The 24,996-nt window shown below is 44.6% G+C and overlaps 1 protein-coding gene across 2 annotated transcripts in view; it reads left to right on the forward strand.

Annotated features, from left to right (window-relative positions):
- The window catches only part of LOC142749413 (phytanoyl-CoA dioxygenase, peroxisomal-like), a 59,148-nt gene extending 40,008 nt beyond the window's left edge, over positions 1-19,140 (forward strand). For both annotated transcript variants that reach the window (XM_075857403.1, XM_075857402.1), the window contains 2 exons: positions 4,335-4,469; positions 18,850-19,140. In XM_075857403.1, the coding sequence (XP_075713518.1) occupies positions 4,335-4,469; positions 18,850-18,903 (189 nt within the window). In that variant the 3' untranslated portion in view covers positions 18,904-19,140. The remainder of the gene's footprint in view (positions 1-4,334; positions 4,470-18,849) is intronic.
- Positions 19,141-24,996: the final 5,856 nt, after the last annotated feature.

Here is a 24,996-nt window from a genome sequence, read left to right on the forward strand (position 1 = left end):
TATTAGAACTGTCAGTTGTTCACTGACAGCAAGCCGATCAGGCTCCGCCTCCGGGCGGGGCCTAATCGGCTAACGTAATGGCAGATAGGAAGCCTTTGTAAGGCTTCCGGTTGCCATAGCAATCGCCCCCTCCCCCCCCGCAACAATCGGCCCCCGCAATCGCTTAGCGGGTGCCGATGTTGATATAACTTAAATGCGGCGGTCACTATTGACTGCCGCAATTAAGGGGTTAATCGGTTCGGATCACCGCTGTGATCCAACCCGATGTTTTCCCCCAGTACTAAGGCTGCTAGTAGCAGCCTGTACTGGGAGATGCCGGGCTGCGGGGAGCGTCTGTGTGCTCTGTTAGGAGCACACGTGGATTAACGGGCTGCAGGCACAACGACCAGCTTTGTAGCCCGTTAATCTACGTGGGGTGGTCGTGAAGGGGTTAAAAGACACTGGTATATTCTTACCAATGACCCTTTTTTAAAAACAATACTTCCGGCTAAACCAAAAATCACATATGGAAGAGCTAAAACTTTAAGAAATCTGATTTCACCAAGCAAACTACACAGTATTAAACATAATGTCCCAAAAATGTTTACAGTTAAAAACTGTTCGTTCTGCTGTAGACATACTAGATGTCTCTGTTGTTTAAGTATTGCAAACAAAAGTACAGACTATTGTTCTATAGTAACGCGTGAAATCTTTCCTATTTAAAGAGGCTCTGTCACCAGATTTTGCAACCCCTATCTGCTATTGCAGCAGATCGGCGCTGCAATGTAGATTACAGTAACGTTTTTATTTTTAAAAAACGAGCATTTTTGGCCAAGTTATGACCATTTTCGTATTTATGCAAATGAGGCTTGCAAAAGTACAACTGGGCGTGTTGAAAAGTAAAAGTACAACTGGGCGTGTATTATGTGCGTACATCGGGGCGTGTTTACTACTTTTACTAGCTGGGCGTTCTGATGAGAAGTATCATCCACTTCTCTTCACAACGCCCAGCTTCTGGCAGTGCAGCACTGTGACGTCACTCACAGGTCCTGCATCGTGTCGGCACCAGAGGCTACAGATGATTCTGCAGCAGCATCGGCGTTTGCAGGTAAGTCGATGTAGCTACTTACCTGCAAATGCTGATGCTGCTGCAGAATCAAGTGTAGCCTCTGGTGCCGACACGATGCAGGACCTGTGAGTGACGTCACAGTGCTGCACTGCCAGAAGCTGGGCGTTGTGAAGAGAAGTGGATGATACTTCTATACACAACGCCCAGCTAGTAATAGTAGTAAACACGCCCCGATGTACGCACATAATACACGCCCAGTTGTACTTTTACTTTTCAACACGCCCAGTTGTACTTTTGCAAGCCTCATTTGCATAAATACGAAAATGGTCATAACTTGGCCAAAAATGCTCGTTTTTTAAAAATAAAAACGTTACTGTAATCTACATTGCAGCGCCTATCTGCTGCAATAGCAGATAGGGGCTTCAAAATCTGGTGACAGAGCCTCTTTAAGGGAAGGTGTCATGGATTTTTTTTTTTTTTTATCATTGCTTTTAGTATGATAAAAGATAACATTTATTTGTGTTCTACGTTTCACTTTTTTTTTTTTAATTTTTACTTCACTATGGGGGCTGCCATTTTTTTTTTCATCTCTGTATGTGTCGATTAACGACACATACTGAGATGGAATACGGCACATACATCCCCATAGAGAATGGGAACGGGAGCTGTTCCATTCACTGCAGCGTACGCCGTCTGTGTGGGAACGACGCATGCGCCGCTCCCACACAGACCAAAACGAAGCTCGTTAGCAGAGCGAAATCCGGCGCCATTTTCATGTGGACCGGAAGCCGAAACCGGACAGTAAGATGACTACTTCCGGCTGCGGCTTTCCGGCCATATGCGAAGGCGCAAGGAATAGGAGCGGAGGCGGCAGCGGCGGCAGGAGCAGGTAAGTTATGTTTGTGTATGTTCGTGTTATACTGTCTGCTTAGCACTGTATCTAATCCTCCTACACTGTGCATTCGCTCAGAAAATGGCGGACAGCAGTGTAGTAGGTTTTAAGATTAAACCACCTCCTCCTGGCACTAGCCAGGATAAGGGAGGGGGGATTGTGTGAGGACACTAGAGCGAGTGTGTCTACCCCAAATTTGCAGCATAAAGCAATGAGGTTGCTTTACCACATTGACCATGCTGCAATTTTAGGAAGTGCTCCCTCTAGTAGTGCCCAGCACATGGAAATGTTATAAATTAGAATCTAATTTATAATATTTCCTGACTTGTGAAAAAATTAAAACAATGTGTAATCACTCAAATACTAATTAACTAAAAAAAAATAAAAAAATTTCTATCGACTCATTCCCTTTAAGAGCTCTTTGTTAAATACGGTTCTTTCTGCTGTGGACATACTAGATGTCTCTGTTTAAGTATTTCAAACAAAAGTACAGACTATTGTTCTACAGTAACGCGTGAAATCTTTCCTATGAAGAGCTCTTTGAATTGTGGTAGCGATTTTGTAATTTATTTGCTACACTGTTCGTGCGATTTGCAATACGTGGGACGTACAACCCAAATACTTAGGAACAGAATCAACAAACATAGATCCAATGTTAAAAAAGGTTTTCTAAAGCAAAGTGTCTCTCGCCATTGTACATTTAAGCATGATTATATATAGCATAACAGTTACCCCAATAGAACAGATTCCTTTAGATATATCCAATAGATTTATGAGACTCCAGCAGAGGGAAAATTATTGGATATATAAGCTTGTGACCTTGCAACCCAATGGTCTAAATGACCTGACAGAATCTACTCTGGAATGATATTTATGTATTTTTTATTATATATGGTCAATTATCCTTTATACAACGTTCTATTGGTTCAGATTCTTGGAACTTCTCTTCTGTTTTACTCCTTTATATATTTCTTATACATATACATATGCATAGAATTTCATTTTAATTTTCTTATTGTTGGTATTATTCTTTTTCAAGCAATTTTCATCTTTGTGTCCATTTTATTCCTTTCATTTTATTTCTAATTTCACCTAGTTTTCATTTGATATTATTTTTACTTTCCCCATTACCTATTATACTAAATAATTCTAATTACTTACCTATTATGGTTTGGACTCTGTGTACCTTTGTCTTGATACCCATCTAGATCTTCATTCTGTCGATGCGAGTTTAATTCTCGCTCCTGTTTTCCCTGCGTACCACTTTTGCGTGTCATGATCCTTTTTGGTCTTCCTCGGCCACCGTACTCTTGGTTGCCTAGACGCCAGGGACGCTGTCTCAGCGCCTCCTGTGTTTTATCCATTTCTTCTGGATCATGCATCACGGCTGCTTCTGTCATACTATCATCTACATAGAGTCTCGCCAATCATCATGTGGGTGAGTGATACATCTGTATTATTATAATGGTCCATTTCTTGTAAATTTTGTTTACGTATCTGCTGTTTTCTATGTAACAACATCATCATCATCATTATATTTTATTTACTTATTTTTAGTCACTTATTTCCTACATTTTTCCATTATCGTATTTGGTATGTGTATAGTGTTTTTATATTTTTAACTTTTAAACTTGGTATAATCATTTGATTCTGTGGATGTGCGCTATTTGTGACGTACTGATTGACGTTTGACTTTTGACCCGCCGTTGCAGTTAATTGTAATAAATTTTTTCTGTGTTTAAACAGCTGTAAGTTGCACTGTTTGTATTAGCCTGATGAAGATGCCGGTCCAGCGTTGAAACGCGTAGCTTGTCAACCCTGCATACCCACATTAAATTATGAACTTTGCTTAGCCTCTTTGTCTATCATTAGCAGCGCCACTTTGGTTCCATTTTTTGGTTCTTCTTTTTTCATCTTTTTGACAACAAACTCAGCTTTGTTGTATTTGTGGACCCGGCAGCAGCTTTTAGCCCTTACACTTCTCCCCATTGTGATACCTGCCAGTATCTAAAATTAGGGTGAGCACTTTCTATTAATTTAGATGCTCTCCTTTAATCTCTCGATTACTTGCACTATGTGGCGCCGTGTCTCCTTTCCTCTCTTTTAATTTACAGTCGGAGGAGGAGTTTAGGAGAGGGGATAACGGCAATGAACTTTTGATAGCAGCGGCCAGTGAGGGGTAAGTAAAGTTCAATAGATGAAATGCTGGTGACAGGTTCACTTTAAGGATAATGTGGCTGAGCTGCAATACCACACAAAACCTGTTGACAGCAGTGAGATTATTTGGGGAAGAAAGCAACATATTTTGTCTAATCCAAGACTACCCCTTTTATAACTATTTTATATGGTCTATGTGAAATTAAATCACTGGTTTGTGTTTGTTTCTTATCATAGGCAATCTCCTGCCATTATGCCAGCTCAGATTGCTACTATATAGATGTCAAAGGAACAACTCAGGAGAACATTGAAAAAGAGCTTGTAGAAATTGCACTGAAACGCCATGGAGCAGATACTGAGATTTCCTTAAAGGTATGACACTACTACATGTTACATAATTTAGAAAAACATATTTAACCCCTTCCCGACATTTGTCGTAAGTGTACAACATGGAAAGCCAGTGCTTCCCGCAAAATGTCGTATACTTACGCCAAATGTTTGGCACCGGCTCAGAAGCTGAGCCGATGCCATCATCCCCGGATGTCAGCTGTATCTGACAATTGCCGGGGTTCCGGTGGCTGCAATGGCAACCGGAGGCCTAATACTAGCCTCCCGGTCTGCCTAGCACGGAAGGCGGTCAAGATCCGCCCGGCGGCGGAGGCTGATCGGCTTCCGTAGCCGCCGGCAAGATGGCGCCGGCTCAGGAGCTGATCCGGCGTCCTCAGCGGTGGAAGTCAGCTGTATGTTACAGCTGACATCCACCTGTAATGGCAGGAACCGGAGATAGCTCCGATCTCTGCCATTAACCCCTTTGATGCATCAATCGAAAGCGATTGGTGCATCGTAGCGGTTACTAGCAGATCGCCAGCCCTGACAGGCAATCAGGACTGGCGACTGCTGCTATGGCAACAGGAGACACAATGGCCTCCTGCTCTGCCATTACGGAAGCCGATCAGGCCCCGCCGGGAGGCGAAGCCTAGTCGGCTTGCTGTCAGTGAATGTATTAGAAAAAAAATAAATCTGACAGTTGGACCGTCAAGTCCCCTAGTGTGACTTGAGAAAAAGAGTAACAAAAAAGTGAAAAAAAATAAACAATAAAAGTTTCAAGTAATAAAATAAAACACAATCGCCCTTTTTCTTTTATCATGTCCTTTATTATTGAAAAATAATAAACCATATGTATTTGGTATTGCCGCGACCGTAACGACCTGAGGTATCAAAATATTATATTATTTATTGCACGCGGTGAACAGCGTAAAAAAAAAACGTAAACATTTTTACCAGAGTTTCTGTTTTTTGGTCACTTTGACCTACAAATATTGGAATAAAAAGTGATCAAAAAGTTGCATGTATCCAAAAATGGTACCTATAAAAACTATATTTCGTCTCGCAAAAAAACAAGCCCTCATACAACTCCGTCGACAAAAAAATTAAAATGTTATGATTCTCACAACTTGGCGACAGTAAAAATACATTCTTTTTACAAAAGTAATTTTATTGTGCAAAAAGTTGTAAAACAAAAAAGTGCTATAAATTAGGTATCGCCGGAATCGTACTGACCCGCAGAATAAAGTTAACATGTAATTTATAACGCTTAGTGAACGCTGTATAAAAATAACTATGCCAGAATTGCGTTTTTTTTGTTTAACTGGCCTCCCAAAAAATAAGATAAAAGGTGATCAAAAAGTTGCATGTACCCCAAAATGGTACCAATAATAACTACAGCTCGTCCCACATAAAAAAGCCCTCATACCACTACGTCTATGAAAAATAAAATTAGTTAAAGCTGCAATAAGTCAGGATATAAAAAATATGCAGTTGTGCAGCCTGACGGGAACATTTCTTCTGTTTCAAGAGGCGATTTATCAAGGACCTAAAATTGGGGAACCAGGAAGGGGAGGGCCCAAACATATCTGCTGGAAGCGACGGTGCCCGTATTATACCAGGACAACACTTACCCAGCTAAATTCTCCAAACTGCAAAGGTGCGGAGTGTGGACCAAATGGGGTATAAGAAAGGATGCCATATATCAGTGCGACACCGGCCTGTGCAGAAAGGATTGCTTCACAGCGTAGCACACATCTATGGATCATTTTATTGTTTTTTTTTACCCCATTATTATACCACCTGACTATGCCCCTGATGTACTCTGCCTAGCTTACATGTACCCCCACATTATAAACGGAAACACCAGCAATACTCAAACAAAACTACTACCAAGCAAAATCCGCTCTCAGAAAGCCAAATGGCGCTCCCTCCGCTCTGAACCCTACAATGTGCCCAAACAGCAGTTTCCTTCCACATATATGACATCGTCATACCCAGGAGAACCCTTTTAACAATTTTTGGGGTGTGTGTCTCCAGTGGCATAAGCTGGGCATGACATTTGTCTCTGAAATGGCATATCTAGGGAAAAATATAAATTTTTCATTTGCGCCATCCGCAGCGCATTCATATATGGAAAAGACCTGTGGGGTGAAAATGCTCACTACACCCCTTAATAAATGCCTTGAGGAGTGTCGTTTCCAAATGGGGTCACTTCTCAGGGGTTTCTTGTTGTTATTATTTCACATCTGAGCGTCTGCAATTGTGATCCAATACTTTGTAAATCGCCAAATTAGACCTCAATTTTACATGGTACGCTTTCACTCCTGAACCTGGTCGAATGTCCAGGCAAAAGATTAGTGCCCCATGTAGGGTGTATCTAAAACCGGGAAACACAGCATAATAATTAGAGAGCTGTCTTGTTATGGTGGCACAAGTTGGGCACCCCATATTGGCATATCTATGGAAAAAAAATCCCATTTTCACTCTGCAACATCGAGTGCACACTAATTTCTACAAAACACCTGCAGGGATAAAATGCTTACTACACCCCTAGGTAAATGCATTGAGGGGTGTAGTTTCCAAAATGGGGTCACTTCTGGGCGGTTTCAACTGTTTTGGGCCCACAGGCACCCAGAAACATCTGCACTCCAAATGGCGGTCCTTCCCTTCTGAGCCCTGCCGTTTGCCTAAACAGCAGTTTATGTCCACATATGGGGTATTGCCGTACTCGGGAGAAATTGCTTTACAAATGTTGGGTTCTTTTTTCCCTTTGTTGAGAAAATTAAAAATTTTGCGCTAAAGCTACGTCTTATTGAAGAAAAAGGATTGTTTTTATTTTCACTTCCCAATTCTAATAAAATCTATGAAACATCTATGGGGTCAAAATGCTTACTACACCCCTAGATAAATTCCTCAAGAGGAGTAGTTTCCTAAATGGAGTCACTTTTTGGGCGTTTTCATTGTTTTGTCCCCTCAGGGGCTTTGCAAATGTGACATGGCCTCCGCAAACCATTCCTGCTAAATGTGATCTCCAAAAGCCAAATAGCGCTCTTTCCCTTTTAAGCCCTGCCGTGTGTCCAAACAGCCGTTTGACCACATGTGGGGTATTGTTTTACTCGGGAGAAATTGCTTTACAAATTTTACGGTGCTTTTTCTCCTTAAGTCCTTGTGGAAATGAGAAAAAATTAGCTAAACCTACATTTTTCTTTGAAAAAAATGTAGAATTTCATTTTCACGGCCTACTTCCAATAATTTCTGTAAAAAACCTGTGCGGTCAAAATGCTCACTATACCTCTAGATAATTTTCTTGAGGTGTGTAGTTTCCCAAATGGGGTCACTTTTGGGGGCTTTTCACTGTTTTGGCACGGCAAGAGCCCTTCAAACCTGACATGGTGCCTAAAATATATTGTAATAAAAATAAGGCCCCAAAATCCTCTAGGTGCTCCTTTGCGTCTGAGGCCGGTGCTTCAGTCCAGTAGCACGCTACGGCCACATGTGGGATATTTCCAAAAACTGCAGAACCTGGGCAATAAATATTGAGTTGCATTTCTCTGGTACTCTTTTAATAGAAAAATATAAAACATTACAAAATAAAAGGTACATACAAAACATATGTACATTTCTGTACATCACAGTTTACCCAGCCTGGTCCGTCTTACATACATCCCCATGCATACATAACGATAATCCCATACTCATTCATACACACACCTATACCCCCCAACCCCAAGAAAACATAACTATAACACTATATACAACATACTTATTATAACACAGTCTTAAAAATATGCCAACCAATGGCCCCCTAAAAAAAACACATATATAAAACAAAATAAATAATCATCACAATAATAATAGAACATCAAAATAATAATAATAATAAACTCTAAAAATAAAATAAAGTTACCATCCCATGGTGCACTTACTTCAGTGCACCATGTAAATGAAAAGAACAAAAAACAACAAAACACCCCAAAAAACCAAAATATAATATTTTTTATTTTTTTTTGAATGTTTTTTTTCAAATGTTTTTTTATTTTTTTTAATTAACTTATCCACATTCATACCTAACCTTGTACACACTAACTTATCCATCACCACCCATCACCTCCCCCAACCAGCATCACGCCTCATGTCCTTCCATGTCCGCATAGTTCAGATGCTGGCCCCCACCACCCAACAAATCACCCAACCAGCCCGATCCCACGTCTCATGTCCTCATGTCCACATAGTCCAGAATCCGGCTGGGCACACCCCCAAGCCCCCCACCCCACCTATCTACTGCCCATCTTACCTAAACATTCACACAAACCCATGCATAAACCTATACACCATATAATGATACCGACACATAACTATAACAAAATATCATACTATATACATAAACCCGAAAACCTAAGTTTGGCTGCTTGTAAGCCCTTTTTCTGTCTCCAAAAAGCTCAAAACAGAAACCTACTTGTGCTTACTCAGCCCATCACCAGAGGGGAGAGAGAGGAAAGGCCCCCTAGAGCACCAGCCCAGAGGCCAAAGCCACCCCCAACCACCACCCCGGTCCCTATCGCTAAACCTATCCTGCTTGCCCTATCTCTATCCCTTATTACTTTATAAACTAATCTGTCCCTCCTGCTGTCTCTCATTCTGTCCCTATCGCTATTTCCCGGTGTCATGGCCAGGTGTAGACCCCCCACCTCCAGTCTAATACCCAGGGGCACCCCCTCCCCTCCCCCTGAAGGTTGGTTCAACCTTTAAAGCCCCTCCAAAGTCGAGAGGCCTTGGATGCACCCAGTTTCTCAACCTCCAGAGACCGGACCTTCACCAGGTCACCCATGATATTCCTACACACCTCGTCCTCCAGGAGGATTTTACACTGAGTCGATACTAAGCACCGTGCGTTCCACGTGAAATACCTGATCACTAAACTAACTAAAAAAGAAGTGCAATGATCCCTTCCACCCAGGTCTCCGAATGCCCCATAGGCCCAACCAGCGTAGGAGAGGTTGGTCAGACCGGGCCAACCGATGGAGGCACCCACCCGTTTGTAAACCTCTGCATTGAAGGGACACTGAAGCAAGAAATGGTCCATGCTTTCCAGCGTGTCATCGCACTCCTCCCGAGGACAACCTCTTTCATCGGAGTTTCTAAACTTCAGATTGCCCCTTACATACAGCCTCCCATGGAAGCAGCGCCAAGCCAGATCCCAAAACTTCTGGGGAATCCTCACAGAGTTTAAAAGTTTTAATCCCACCCCGAGGTCGCTACTTGGGCAGTCCCTGAGCGCCAGGGGCTTCTGGAAGCAGGTCAACAAGACCTTTCTGTCAAGAAATTTTCTCGACATGGTCTTGATCTCCCTCGCCTCCAGACCCCACCGACGAACAACCTTCAGAACCGGGGCGGCATAAGCCGGGAGGTGCCCATGGGGTACACGCAGGTCTTTCGCTTGGCCTCCTGTCTCCCATTCCTGGAAGAAAGGCCGAAACCATCCCCTGCAGGAGGATATCCACAGAGGAGCCCTTTCTCTTTCAAAGAGGTTCGCCAAATTAATTTTAATGAAGGTGTTTACTAGAAACACCACTGGGTTAACCATACCTAACCCACCTAGTTTCCTCGGTAGGTAAGTAACCTCCCTCTTGATTAGGTTAAGCCTGTTTCCCCATAACAGTTGGAAGAACAGGCTATAGACCCGAGTCCAGAGAGGCTCTGGCAACATGCACACGCTGCCAAGGTAGAGCAACATGGGCATCAGGTAAGCCTTGGCCAGGTGAACCCTTTCCCTAAGGGACAAAGACCATCCCTTCCATTGGCCAACCTTCTGGGCAGCTATTGATAGCCTACCTTCCCAGTTTTTCTTGGGGTAATCACCCGGGCCAAATTCAATGCCTAAGATTTTAGCAGACCCTTTGGGCTCTGGGAGGGTGTCCGGGAGATCAAAACTAGGATCCCCTCCCCCCAGCCAGAGACTTTCACACTTGTCCCGGTTGATCCTGGACCCAGATGCCCGTGAGTAGCGCTCAACTTCTGACATCACCCACTCTGCCTCCCCTCTCGAGGAGACAAAGATAGTGACGTCATCAGCGTACGCAACCACCCTCTGAGTGGCTTCCGGCTCCTCCAAGTCCATCCCCACCCCCGCCAATGGCCCACGATCGAGCCGCCTAAGAAAGGGGTCGATCGCGAAAACATACAGCAAGGGGCTTAAGGGACAACCCTGGCGGACACCAGACCCAACCTCAAAGGGGGTTCCAGTCCAACCGTTCACCAGTGCAAAAGACTCAGCCCCAGCGTACAGGGTCTGGAGCCAATTAACGAACTCACCCGGTAGGCCATACCTCAGAAGGACTGACCATAGGTACTTGTGATTCACCCGGTCAAAAGCTTTGGCCTGATCCAAGGACAGCATGTACCCCTCCCATCGGCCAGAATGTCCCTGCTCCACTGCCTCTCTGACACTGAGGACAGCACTAAAGGTGCTGCGGCCTGGAACAGAGCAATGCTGGGCCGACGAAAGGAGCCGGGGTGCAAACTTCACCAGCCGATTAAACAGTACTTTTGCGAGAACCTTTCTGTCCGTATTGAGGAGCGCTATGGGACGCCAGTTCTCAATACGGGTCGAATCCTTACCCTTTGACAGAATGATCAAGGCCGACTTGCCCATTGACTTTGGCAGAGCGCCCGAGGAGAGGCACTCATTAAAAACCGCAGTCAAGAGGGGAACTAAGGTTCCCTTAAAAGCCTTATAAAACTCAGATGTTAAGCCATCTGGGCCTGGCGACTTTTTGATGGCCAACCCATCAATCGCCAGCATCACTTCCTCTTCCTTGATCGACTCTGTCAAAACACCAAGCGAGGGGTCTGCTCCTGGCTCAGGGATGGTTTCAGCCAGGAAAGCCGACATTTCGTCTCGGTTTAGATCCTGCTCACCCAAAAGCTGCGAATAAAAGGATCTGATGACCTCCAGGATCCCTGATTTGGATCTCATCAGGGAGCCTGTACTATCTACCAGTCCTGTCACCACCTTACGACTCACTGACATCTTGCAGTTCTTGTAAGGGTCGGGCGAGCGGTACCTCCCGAAATCCCGTTCAAGAACCAAAGACGTGTGCCTATCATATTGGCATCTTTTGAGCAGAGCTTTCACCACGGAGATTTCCTCACGGCTACCTCCGGTTGAGACTAGATGTTCGAGTTTCCTCCTCATGTCTTGATACAGGCGATACCTGCTCATAGACCTGAGGCACGAGATCTGACGGAAAAACTCAGCCACCCGTTCTTTGAACACCTCCCACCACTCAGACTTAGTACCACCTAGATCCAATAAAGGTACCTGGCTCTGAAGAAAATCCTCGAAGGCCTGTCTTATCTCTGCTTCTTCCAGGAGAGTAGAATTCAGCCTCCATATACCTCTTCCCATCTGGAGGGACTCTGCAACATTCAAAGAAAAAATAATCATACAGTGATCGGAGAACTCCACCTCAACGACGGACACTGCCGAAGAGATGGCGTCCTCCTTTAAAAAAAACCTGTCTATCCTGGACCTACGACTACCACTATGATAGGTGAACCCCGAGTGGCCTGGGGTATACCGAATGTGGATGTCCTCCAGGCGAGCATCACTAGCTATTCTATTCAACTCGACACTATCATAGGCCAGTACCTTTCTGGAACCTCCTCTGTCTTGGGGCCTAACGACAGTGTTAAAGTCCCCTCCAAAAATGACTTGTCGGCCTGTAAAAAGGAAGGGCTTAATCCTCATGAAGAGACTTTTCCGGTCCCACTTTGTCTGGGGACCGTAGATGTTAATGAGTCTTAGTTCTTGTCCCCTCATGAGAACATCTAAGATCAAGCACCGCCCCATTTCTAACTCGATCATCCGCCGGCATGTGACCGGTGCGGTAAAAAATACCGCCACCCCGCTATATGGCTCAGCCGCAAGAGACCAGTAGGAGGGCCCACGTCGCCACTCCCTCCTAGCTTTCACGACCTCTGCCAAAAGTGACAGTCTGGTCTCCTGCAAAAACAAAATGTCAGCTTCAACCCGGCCGAGAAAATCAAAGGCTGCAAATCTAGCCATATTCGACTTAATGCTGGCAACGTTAATCGATGCCAGCGTCAACGGAGTGGGTGCCGCCATCATAAATGATTGAGTTAGACGGTTTTCTTCTTCCCACCCCTTGCTTTCTCCTCTGAGGAGGACCCCTCACCCTCTTTACCTCTTTTTTTTGTTTTTGAGGAGTCCATAACCTCCACCACCCCCCTCCCATTCTCATCTCCTGGGTCCGGGCCGACCCCCTCCCCCGGGGACAGTGGCCCCCGCAGAAGAGGAGGCTCAACGACTCCTAGACTCCCTACCGTGCTCTCCCCCCCGGCCTGGGGGTCTGGAATATCCATGAGAACACGGTATCGGTTGGGGGAGCACACCAGGGGGGTGCAGGTTTTGCCTTCCTTGGCCGGGGCAGGGCCAGATGTTTTTAGCCCTGTTTTGATGTTACCCGGTGTCCCCTGTTTTGTTTTAGGCTGTGACCTCCCTTCCTCTTCCACACTTTCATAGTGGGAGGACTGGGAGTCCTCAGCCCTCTGCTCTCTCTCTATCCTCCTTATCTCCTCGTCCAGTACGGCCCCCCCAAGAGCATCAGTATCCTGGGGGGCATCCAGGTCCGAGCCAGAGGAGTCCCCAGTTTCCTGGGTCCTCCTCAGCTCTCGTTCCCTTCTGCGTTTTTCCGCCCTTCTCTGACGAGAAGGGGGTCCCCTCCTGGCGTTCGTCCTTTGCTCTTGGGCTCTATCGTCTCTGTCCGCCCCCTCGCCCACGGAGACCTCCCTCCTTACATTCTCCATAGGGTTGGAACAGACATTGACGACTGAGCGCGGACACCGACTGAAAGGGTGACCTAGGTCACCACACAGGTTACACCTAATCTGCTCACACGATGCGGCCAGATGGCCTACCCCCCCACAATGAGCGCACTTCTGCACAGTGCAGCTTGCGCTCAAGTGTGAGGGGTCGCCACACCGGTGACACAGCTTCGGCTGCCCCTGGTAGAAGACAAGGATTCGATCTCTTCCCAAGAAAGCAGATGATGGTATGTGGGACACCGTCTGCCCCAGACGCTTAAGTTTGACCATAAACGTCCAGGCTCCCGACCAGATGCCAAACTCATCGCAGTTCTTCCGTGGCATCTCTGCTACCTCACCGTATCTTCCCAACCAGGTCATGATGTCCACACAGGAAAGCGTCTCGTTACGGGTAAGAACGGTCACTTTCCTGAGACCATTCTGGCGAGAGATTGCTTGCGCAGCAAACCCTCGCCAGCCGGGCTCGCTTTTCACCAGCTCATAGTTCCCCCAGAAGACCTCAAGGCCCCCCGGCTGAACAAAGCTGATGTCAAACTCAGCCGTACCATGAGGATGTATCAAGGCGTAGATGTCACTCGCCTTGAAGCCCATCTCCAGCAGCAGCTCCACCACCCTCTTACGAGGAGGGCACGCATCATTGCCACGCCACTGGAGACGGACCACATTCCTCCTGGCCACGGCCGGCCCGGTTGTTGGGAGCGACCACTGATCTCCCCGTCTCTCTCGGAAGGCATCCAGACCATACCTATTTATCCAAAAGGATAGGTCCTTCTGCACTCCCCCTACTGTTATCGTCTGCTTCCCCTCCCTTAAGGCTTCTAGGAGGCGCTGTTGCAAACTGCCGTCCCCGGGCCCAGAAGATGAGGATGGGTGGGCCGACGGTCCCCCCACCACAACGCCCGCATACGACCTGCCGGGCGCTCTGGCAGAAGGAGCAACCGGCCCGCCACTGGTTGACACTCCCCCCACAATATTACAACCCACATTAACATCCACAACATTACCACCACCAACAATATTACCAACACTACTAACATTACCATTAATATTTACATTTTCACTTACATTCCTCTCCACAACTTTCATACCGGCCAGGCTGGTTACAGAGTTCTTCCTCTTGTCGATGGGCTTTTTATAAGTTGTTTTTGTCGTTTTTGGGGTCTCCACATCATCAGGTGCCGCTACTTCTGGGGTGCCGCCGGATATCTCAGGCGGCAATCCCTCAGCACCCTCCGCTTCACCGACCTCCATATCTGCTGCGCCACCAATACAATGTTCGGGAGGAGGGGTGCTGTCACCCCCCGTGCCCGCTAAACCCCTCCCACCGCCTTGCGGCGATGCAGATGGAGGGGCCGCAGGCACCGCTAGAGCCGCTCCCGGCACCAAACCAACCCCCCCTCCCGTCGGGGGATGGCCAGCAGTGCCGGAGCCTCTCCTACCGCCACCACTCGCTTCCGCAACACTTTCTGGTGCGTCCGCCGGCCGAGTCACATGACCAGCGGACTTCCGGTTTTCCGGCGCCACATCCGGTTTCCGGTTCCCCCCGTCCCCCGGCCTCCGGCTTGCGCCAGAGACCGGCTTCTGAGGTTCCCCATCCGCCGGACACGGGGACACGCCCCCTAGCGCCACGTGGCCATCGACACCACCTCCTTTGCAGGAGACGGCGTCTGGTGCCACCTTGGCCACATTGCTCAAAACCAGCACCATGTCTTTCTGCCCACATACCCGCCACGACCCCACTGCAGAGGCCGGAGCTGGGGGATTTGCGGGGTTTGCATCCCGAACTGAGCTCTCACCCGGTCCGGAACGCAAGGAAGACAGGTAGGAATACTTATAGGTTACTCCACCTGTCTTCGCCTTTGCCTTCTTCCTCATCTTCCATAACTTTTTCTTCCTTTTTTCCTCCTCTGGCGGCAAATCTGCTCCAAACGAAAAATTCTGCATAGACACTGGGGACTCCTGCTGCCGTATTTGTGTGAGCAACCCCGGGGGGTGCTCACTGTTAGATTCAAAGTTCTCCACAGATTGGTTACAGGAAAGTTCCACATTTGCCTCTCCATTGCTGCTTTCCCAGGGGGCGTCTGAGCCCGCCTCCGGGGCCTCCACACTTTCCTCCATCTCCACGACCTCTCCAGCCTCCACTTCCCTGGCCTCCATTCCTGTGGCCTTTGCTGCGGCCTCCGTTTTCAAATCCTCCACCATCACTGCATTTTTATCAGTCTCTCTATTTTTGGTTTTTCCTTCCCCTTTCCAGGGGGTTTTGTTACCTTGTGTGGGGGACGCCATCAGGGAAAACCTCTCATCATTTTCCAGCTTCTCCCCGAAGGCTCCCCCACCAGCCACGATCTCCGATCGCCTTTCCTCCACCGCCTTGACTTCCTCCAGGATTTCTTTTACCTGGAGACTATACCGGGACCTCTTGGAGCCTGATGTTTTTGCTGCTCGTCCCCTGGCGACCGCCAGATCTTCCCGCAGCCGCCGCAGGGACTTACCGAGGTCCCGGTATTCTTCTAGCCGGGCAGCTAGGCGGGAGCTGAAGGTTTCCACCGACTCTCCCGACCGCAGTAGCCCCCATTCCTCTACCGTGCTCTGGTCCTCAGGTCGGGTGACTTGCCTTGCTGGGCCTTCTGGTCCTCCACCTGGATGATCCGCCATGTCTCTCCTCCTGGCTCCTTCCAGAGCCCCAGCATCAGGGGGGGCCGCACAGATCTTTCCACGGGATGACCTTCTCACCCCTGATGCTGGCTGCACGCTCCCAGCAGGTTGGGAAGACCCCCTACCCCCCGCCTGCATGCTCCAGGGGGTAGAGGTCTGAGGCTCCATGTATGAATGGAGCCTCCTTCAGGGAAGCTTCCTTAGCCCAGGCAGGTGATAGAAACCTGGGCTGGTGAAAGAAAGGAAACTCCCTGGATTCCGGGTGTGGTCCACACAGCACACTCACAGCACACACTCAGCAGCTCCCAAACACACAACCTCCCTCCTTGCTAGTCACTGCTGGTGTGGCGTTTCTCTGGTAAAACCTTCTGTGTTATAAAAAAAAAAAATGTATTAAACATTTATTTCTGCAAAAAAATCTGAAATTTGTACATTTCACCTCTACTTTGGTTTAATTTCTGTGAAATGTCTAAAGGATTAAGACATTTTCTAAATGCTGTTTTGAATACTTTGAGGGGTGACGTTTTTAAAATGGGGTGACTTTTTGGGGGTTTCTAATATATAAGGCCCTCAAAGCCACTTCACAACTGAAGCCCCCGGAAGAAGCTGACTCAGTTCAGTGAAACGTACGTCGGGACATACCGACCCTGACAGTAGGGAAAGATTACAGATTACACAGGGCAAGATTGGAGCCATGAATAATAATTAACTAATCCTGCCGAATTCAAGTCCGCTCCAGACAACTTGAGGGAACGGACGTAGTGGTGACACTTGACCAGTGTGTTGCTGAGTGCCCATGAGGTCGGGGCACTCACAGCCAATACTCTGAAACAGACAGCAATCCTTACAACTGCACGAACCAGTAGTTTTCACTGCTAACAGGCAGGCTGTCTGTTTGCCTAAACACAGCGTACGCTGTTGTCTCTGTATTGCCGCCGAATTGTGTATCGCAACGGCAACGCTGAGAACACTAAACAAAACACAACAGGCAGTTTGTCTCTCTGCATTGCCGCATAATTAAGAACCGCAGCGGCAACGCTGAGAACACAAAACGCACTCTGTGACCAGCTAGCTGCTCACTGAGAGATTGCTTTCTGTCCGCGTTGCTGGCAGAGCTGCTGCTTGAGCCAGGAATGGAACAGCAACGCTGGTAACAGAACAAATACAACACAATCTGAAGACTAATTAACTGTTCATTGACACAAAAATTTTAATCCTTTTGCGCTGCTACTCACCAAAAGTTTGGAGCGGCAACGCTTAAAAGGTAGTCAATGATCAAGCAGTTGCTCATAGAGTTTGAACACAACCTCCTGTAGTGTGCATATGCAAGGTATCTTACAGATACAAAAATAACCCTTGCAGCACCACCTCGTTTATTTCCACCTGAGTAGTAGGGCCAACAAGCTCCCTACCCAGTGGAATTTGTTTAAAGCTGTAATCACACTGTGCAATAATTTAATCAAAATACCACACAATGTGGCAATAAAGGGGACATTGCACAGTATAATCCTTCTCCTACTACACTAGTCGGTATCAATAAAAAATTTAAGGCGACATTGTCCACCATGCTCTACCTTTCCTCCTCTCTCCCTATACCTACATTTTTCATGATTTAATAGGTGGTGTACACCAGAGCATGGAGGGATAAATTTAACAACTTATAATATAAATTGGAGGTCTACTCTACCAATTTCCCCTGTAAAAATAACCTTTTGAAATTTTATTGAAAATGTGAGAAATTGCTGCTAAAGTTCTAAGCCTTGTAACGTCCTAGAAAAATAAAAGGATGTTCAAAAAAACGATGCCAATCTAAAGTAGACATATCGGGGATGTTAATTAGCAAAAATTTTGTGTGGTATAACTGCCTGTCTTACAAGCAGATACATTTAAATTGAGAAAAATGCAAATTTTGGAAATTTTTCGATCATTTTTGGTGTTTTTCCACAATTAAATACTGAACATATCGAGCAAATTTTGGCAGTAACTTAAAGTCCAATGTGTCACGAGAAAACGATCTCAGAATCGCTTGGATAGATGAAAGCATTCCGAAGTTAATACCACATAAAGTGAAACATGTCAGATTTGAAAAATGAGGCTCTGTCAGGAAGGTCAAAAGTGGCCAAAGTGGGAAGGGGTTAATTAAAAGGAGTTTATACTTTTCTAAGTGTAATGTAGCACAAAAAAACTCAACTGTTTGCTCGGGACTACACTGTGACAGAATATTTTCACAAGACTGCAGCTGCCACTATGGAAGCGCTGCATAGAATTGGTTTCTGATATATGAGCACGAGCTTTTCTCGTTTGTCATACACTATGTATTTGTTTATTTCTTTTGGACTGCAGTGTCATTGTAATGCAACCATCTTCTTCTTTTAGCATAGCACAAAAATGTGTATAAATGCTTCATTTATTCCATTGTATATGATCTTGATATTTCACAGCAATTTGTTCACACCGGTGTCCCAGCTTCCGGTTTTTACTGGAGCCGTGGTGGATCCATTTTGCAACTAAAACGAAGTTCACACTACTGTAAATATAGGGTGGGATCGAAAGGATTAAACGGAAAGCATTGATTTCAATGGTAATTCTTTGGTTTTAGTTGATTTCTTTTTTGTCTCTGTTCAATAGATTTCCGTTTTTTTGAATGGGAAAAAAAAGTTCTGCGGACTGCACTTTTGTTTCCGTTCAAAAAAACGGTAACCTATTGTACGGAGACAAACGGAAAGCAACTGAAACCAAAGAATTGCCATTGTAATAAATGGCAATGCTAACGGAACCTGCCATATGTGAACTTACCCCAAATTTCTACAGTTCACTGCTTCCATCCATCAAAACACATTCTAATTCTCTTACTTCGTTCTTCTGTGTTGCTGTAATTTGTCACGCCAGGATTTTTTTGAATTACATTTTCTCTCTACCTCAGGATATATGGAAGGCAAAAGGACGTGTTGTACAAGGAGGGAGACTCAACCTGTAACTGATGTCCTGATTTCCTTGTTCCTTGGAGAAGAACACAAGTCCTTCATTATTCTTATGCTCTTCAATTGTTTAAGAACAGAAATTGTTTATTGTTTAATTACATTGACTAGTACTCAATGGAAGGAAATAAGATGTGGACTGATTTCTGATCGTGAAGTGAATGCATTTGTTAAAGGGAATAAAATCAGCGTAACATTTATTGTATTAATGTGCAATACAACTTCATGTGAAAGAATCTCTGCCAGGATGGTCATTTACTACATTAACGTTTAGAATCACATCATAGTAAATAACGAAGACCTATTGGCATTTTCAATGTATTTTAAGAACTTATTATAAATGGGACCTAATTATACAAGGTATAGGTGTAAAATCAAACACTTAAGGGGAAATTAAATAGAAAAGTCACAATTTGCGTAAAAACTAGCTTTTTGCACAAATATTTTGCAGCTTTGTCTTGCTGTCGCCGCCATATTTTTTATAAAATTGGTCAGGACTTAGCTGAAGGGGGTTCACACATTTACTATCATTTACACCAGAAACTGGTATACGTTATAGCTCATAGCTGCCGTAGATTTCCCTTCCTGGAATAGCCGAAGATGCGACAAAAGAATTAAGAGGTGTGCAAAAATGTATTCGATCTTACACCATCGGCTTTCATTCTATTACAGGCATATAAAACGCTAATTAAGTAAATCTACTGCTATTACACTTTCTCATTTGCCCTAACTACTCTTTCCAGGCATAATAGTTTAACTCATTCCAATTCTCTACATATGTAAATTAAAAAAAAAAATTACAAGAAACTTAATACTTAAGATCTCTCATAATTTTATAACCACTATTCTATTATTTTCATGTTTCAACCAATGTTGGAATTGTTAATGTTTTTGACCTGTTTCTGTTTGACTTAATTAAAACAGAATATCTTGGCATATTACTACCAACATTTTCAATCTGGTTTTTTTTTTATTGCGTTTTTATTTTGAACTTGCTTGAAAGTTGGATGGAGCTTTGCCAGATCTCTGTAAAAAAAGGAATATATATATATATTTACCTATATATATATATATATATATATATTATTTTTTTTTTTCATAAAATGCACATCTATCTGAAGAGCGTTCATAATTTATTATGAAACAATAACGGGTTAACAGAGTGCAAGAAATGTTCCATTGAGCTGTGCTCAGGTTTTGTATCTCAACAGACTGTAATAGGCTATCTTCACACACTTTTGTGTGGTCCTTTTTTGGCAAGAAAAAAATCTAGATTTTATTTTTTTTATTTTATATATATATATATATATATATAATTTATTTTTCAAGTGTATTTTACTATCTGTGGTGTTTTTCTCATCGAAATCATGTGTTTTCAAAGATTCCTCTCTGTAACACATGATTTTTTTTCCGAAAAAAATTTCATGTTGTGCGTTTTATTTTTCCCTTGCAGAAAAAAAACCGGCAAGCTTATAAAAGGATAGATGAACTTTTATTAGCCTTAATTAATAAGATTCTTACCTTTCACTTAAAGAAACTCTCCTGGCATAACATATACCCTTTGCATGACACAGGAATTCAAAGGACACAAAAGAGAGAACCTGTGTCAGGTGCTTAGGCCTTACATTAGATTACACAGTGCATTAATCCTTAAAGGGTATGTGTTGCAAATAAAAATAAAAAATTAAGTTACCTCAATAGCAAATATAAACAAAGCCAAATCCCCAGGCCATGACAATAGCCATCCCAGAACACACGGTTCAAGATCAGAATTACACATCACCCAAACTATGAAAAAAAAAACTAATATCAAGTCTGATTGCCACCTACCAGATCCCACCTCCGCACCCTCCCCATCTAACCTATCCATCTTTACTACACATGAGTTTGTTTGTAGCTACTAATAATTCCCCAATTCCATCATTTCAACATCTCCCACCCATTTCTCCTCTCATCATTGATAACACTGCAGCAGGACACACTGCCTCAGTACCATTTTTTACCCCTGCGGTTCCATTTTTAGAGGCACCCTTAGACCACCACCCTCCAGCACCTAAAACTATGAAGAATTATTCCCAGTATTGAAACCCAACAACGACAAAAAAAGGAAAAACTTCGCAGAGGATGCCGAGGAGGCAAAAAGAATAATGTCCATCCCAACCAGTGACCCACCCATACAGATCTTTAATTTGTCCCACTACAAATTAACCCCCTTCAAATTATCTCTCCTACAAAAAGGGCTTTCTTTTTGCCCCACAACAGGACCGAATGGGTTCAATCTTTTTCTGGATCGCCACCGGTTCACCAGAAAATTAACCCTTGACAGACATTTTAGAATTTCTAGCACCAAAACAAAACCTCCTACATCGGCAAGCCCCTACATTGTAAACAACACTGACATACACACATACTGAACTCAGGATGCCCTCCAAATTTTATCCGGTTGATAGCCACATTTCATCATCTTGTGGCCAATGATTTTATAACAGTGGAAAAATGCTTGTATAAACGTAGGACAACTTAAAGAAAAAAGAAGCTATTAAATCTCTCAAAGAAAATTAAAGAAATCACCCGAGCTGCTAAGGGTGGGGGAACTGTAATCCAAAATATTGAGGATTACGGAAAGCCCATAATATTGCTTCCGACTCCAATTACTACAAGGCCCTTTGTTCAAACCCGACTCCCAACATTACCAAAGATCTCAACTCCATTATCAACAAAGCCTTCAATGATTCCTTAACCCCTTCCCGCCGCAGCCTTTTTTCAGATTTTCATTTTCGTTTTATCCTCCCCACCTTCCAAAAGCCATAACGTCTTTATTTTTCCATCGATATAGTACTATGAGGGCTTGATTTTTGAGGGAAGAGTTGTAGTTTTTCGTAGCACCATTTATTGTGCCATATAATTTACTAGGAAACAGGGAAAAAATTATTTGTGGGGTAGAAAATGAAAAAAAACAATTCCTCCATTGTTTTTTGCATGTCGTTTTTACGGAATTCACTGCAATTAAAACGAGAGTTATATCTATGTTTTTTAATACTTTATTACCTTAGTAATGGCAGTTGTCTGTTTTTGATCCTTTTAAACCGCTAAGCGGCTGTGAAGGATCCGCGGCACACATGTCAACCGCCAATCAGCTGCTTTGAAGGAACAGCGGCGAGCACCTCCCCCACACACAACCCCCCCCCCCCAAACATGCAGCTGTGACACACACACACACACACACACCCCCTCCCCCCGCACGCGCACTCATATACATGCCTTACCTGCAGCTGGTCTTCTCCAATATGGCGCCGGCTTTCCGCCTACTCCTATGCTGGGTCGCTCTGAACTGTGCCTGCGCAGTGCAGAGCTTGATGGCAGAGGATTTAACGAACGGCACCCGTTCGTTATGTCCTATGCCCTGTAGCTGCCATATTCCATCTGTGTATGTGTTGTTAAGAGACACATACAGAGATTAAATAAAACATGGCAGCCCCCAGTGAATTAGTGTTAATAAAATAAAAAAATGATGTGAAAAATAAAGTACATTATACAATTTTATTAAATAAAAACAAAAGTTAATTAAAAAAAAATTAAGCTGTGAAGGATCAGCGGCGCTCGTGTACCGCTTATCCTTCATAGCTGCCAATCGGCTGTTTTGAGGGAACAAATTCCTTTAAAGTATTTGGCCTAGAATTTTATTGTTCCCTTTTTTCCCCCCTTATGATTATGGGGACTTAATCATATAAGAAAATATTTTGTGTTTAACCCCATCCCGCCGCAGCCATTTTTCAGATTTTCATTTTCGTTTTTTCCTCCCCACCTTCCAAAAGCCATGATTTTTGCGGGACGAGTTGTAGTTTTTCGTAGCACCATTTATTGTGCCACATAATGTACTGGGAAACGGGAAAAAAAATTGTGAGGTAGAAAATGAAAAAAAACAGCGATTCCTCCATTGTTTTTTGCGCTTCGTTTTTACGGATTTCACTGTGCAATTAAAACATGTTACCTTTATTCTGTGGGTCAATACGATTATGGTGATACCAAATATATATAGTTTTTTCTATATTTTGCTACTTTTACAAGTAAAAACCCAAGGCTGGATTCACATGAGGTCATTACATCCGTAATTGACGGACGTATTTTGGCCGCAAGTCCCGGACCGAACACAGTGCAGGGAGTGGGCTCCTAGCATCAGTTATGTATGATGCTAGGAGTTCCTGCCTGGCTGCAGGACAACTGTCCCGTACTGTAATCATGTTTTCAGTACGGGACAGTTGTCCGGCAGCGAGGCAGGGACTCCTAGCATCGTACATAAGTATGATGCTAGGAGCCCGGCTCCCTGCACTGTGTTCGGTCCGGGACTTGCAGCCGAAATACGTCCGTCAATTACGTACGTAATGACCTCGTGTGAATCCAGCATAAGTGTAAAAAAGAAAATTTATTTTGTGTCGCCAAAATCTGAGAGCCGTAACTTTTTTATTTTTCCGTCGATTTAAGTGGTATGAGGGTTTATTTTTTGTGGGATAAGCTGTAGTTTTTAATGCTACCATCTTGGTGTACATGCGACGTTTTGGTCACTATTATTTAATTTTTTAGGTGTAGATGAGGTGACCAAAAAATTTATTCTGGCGGTTTACTTTTTTTTACGGCGTACACCGTGCGGGTTAAATAATGATATATTGTAATAGTTCAGACTTTTACGGATGTGGCGATACCAATTATGTTTTTTTATTTATTTGTTTACTATGCTCATAAAAAAAACAACTTTATTTTACTAATTTTTAGTTTTTTGTTTTTTTTTATTAGTCCCCCTAGGGGACTACAACCAGCGATCGTTAGATCGCTTGCACTATATACTGCAATACTAATGTATTGCAGTATATCGTGATCCAAAGATGGCGAACCTGGGAGCCTTCATTAGGCCCCCAGGCAACCATCGCCATCCCGCAATTGCGTTGCGGGGGGCGCGACGAGCTGCTAGAGGGGGTTGCCCCCTCTTTCTAACAATTTAAATGCTACGGTCGCTACTGACAGTTGCATTTAACGAGTTAAACGAACAGGATCGCGCTCGAGCGGGATCCCGCTCGTTACTCTGAATTGTCGGGTGTAACATACAGCCGACACCCACATCGTATGGAGCGAGTTCCCTCTGAGAGCCCGTTCCATACTTCCCCCCTACCCTACTTTGGCGTATGGATACGTCAAATGTCGGGAAGGGGTTAAACCATATATATGTCACCATTTTTGCAATTTTGTACCTCCAAGGTAGATATTTTTCCCTCAAAGAGTTAAATTAAGGGAGCAACAGTCAAGCACATCAGCAAGCTCTATTAACACCTTCCCGCGATTGGGTGTGACTGTGCGTCCAGAATCAAGATTGGGAAACTGGACAAAAATGCTCCTCGTGTCGGGCGCTCCTGTGTAGCTGGTGCGGTGATTACCACGGACCCATCGTATATATTAAACACTTTATTGGACAACATGATAAAAAACAATAAAAAAATGACTGCTGCAACGCGTTTCAACCTCGTGCTGAGATCTTCGTCAGGCATATAAATTTTAGACATAGTGCATCTTAAATAGCCGTATCATTCGGTTCACACCCGGGTTAAACTGTCAGGGTTGAAGTTCAATGTGGGAGTTTCTTCAACAGGTAAGTGGGGATCATTACCATTCCAGAATCAAAGTGATTTCCCGCAATAGGACGTACAGTTACGCCCAAGCTTTAAACTGTCGCCATGTCAATAGACTCGGTGACAGCGTCCTGATCGCAACTGTCATAGACCGTTGCCGAGCAGGACTCGCGGCACAGGATCAATCAGAATGGTCCCATGCCGGCAAGCTCTGTGATTGGCCAGTCAGTACTGACTGGCCAATCACAGCGCAGGAGGCTTGTTTTGCCGGCATCTCCGGCTCTGACAAGCTCATTTCTGTCAGAGAGCTTGTCAGAGTCAGAAGCCAGTGAAAAGACAGTATAAAAGAGTTATAAAAAACCCAAATCACAGCGATCTGCCCCTTTTGTGCCCTCTGGCCAGTGATCACCCCCTTTGGTGCCCACTGGTTATCAAATATATAATTTCAGTCACCCACAGTGTCCCTCTGCCGTG

This window comes from Rhinoderma darwinii, chromosome 3, assembly GCF_050947455.1.
Source record: "Rhinoderma darwinii isolate aRhiDar2 chromosome 3, aRhiDar2.hap1, whole genome shotgun sequence".
Lineage (NCBI taxonomy): Eukaryota > Metazoa > Chordata > Amphibia > Anura > Rhinodermatidae > Rhinoderma > Rhinoderma darwinii.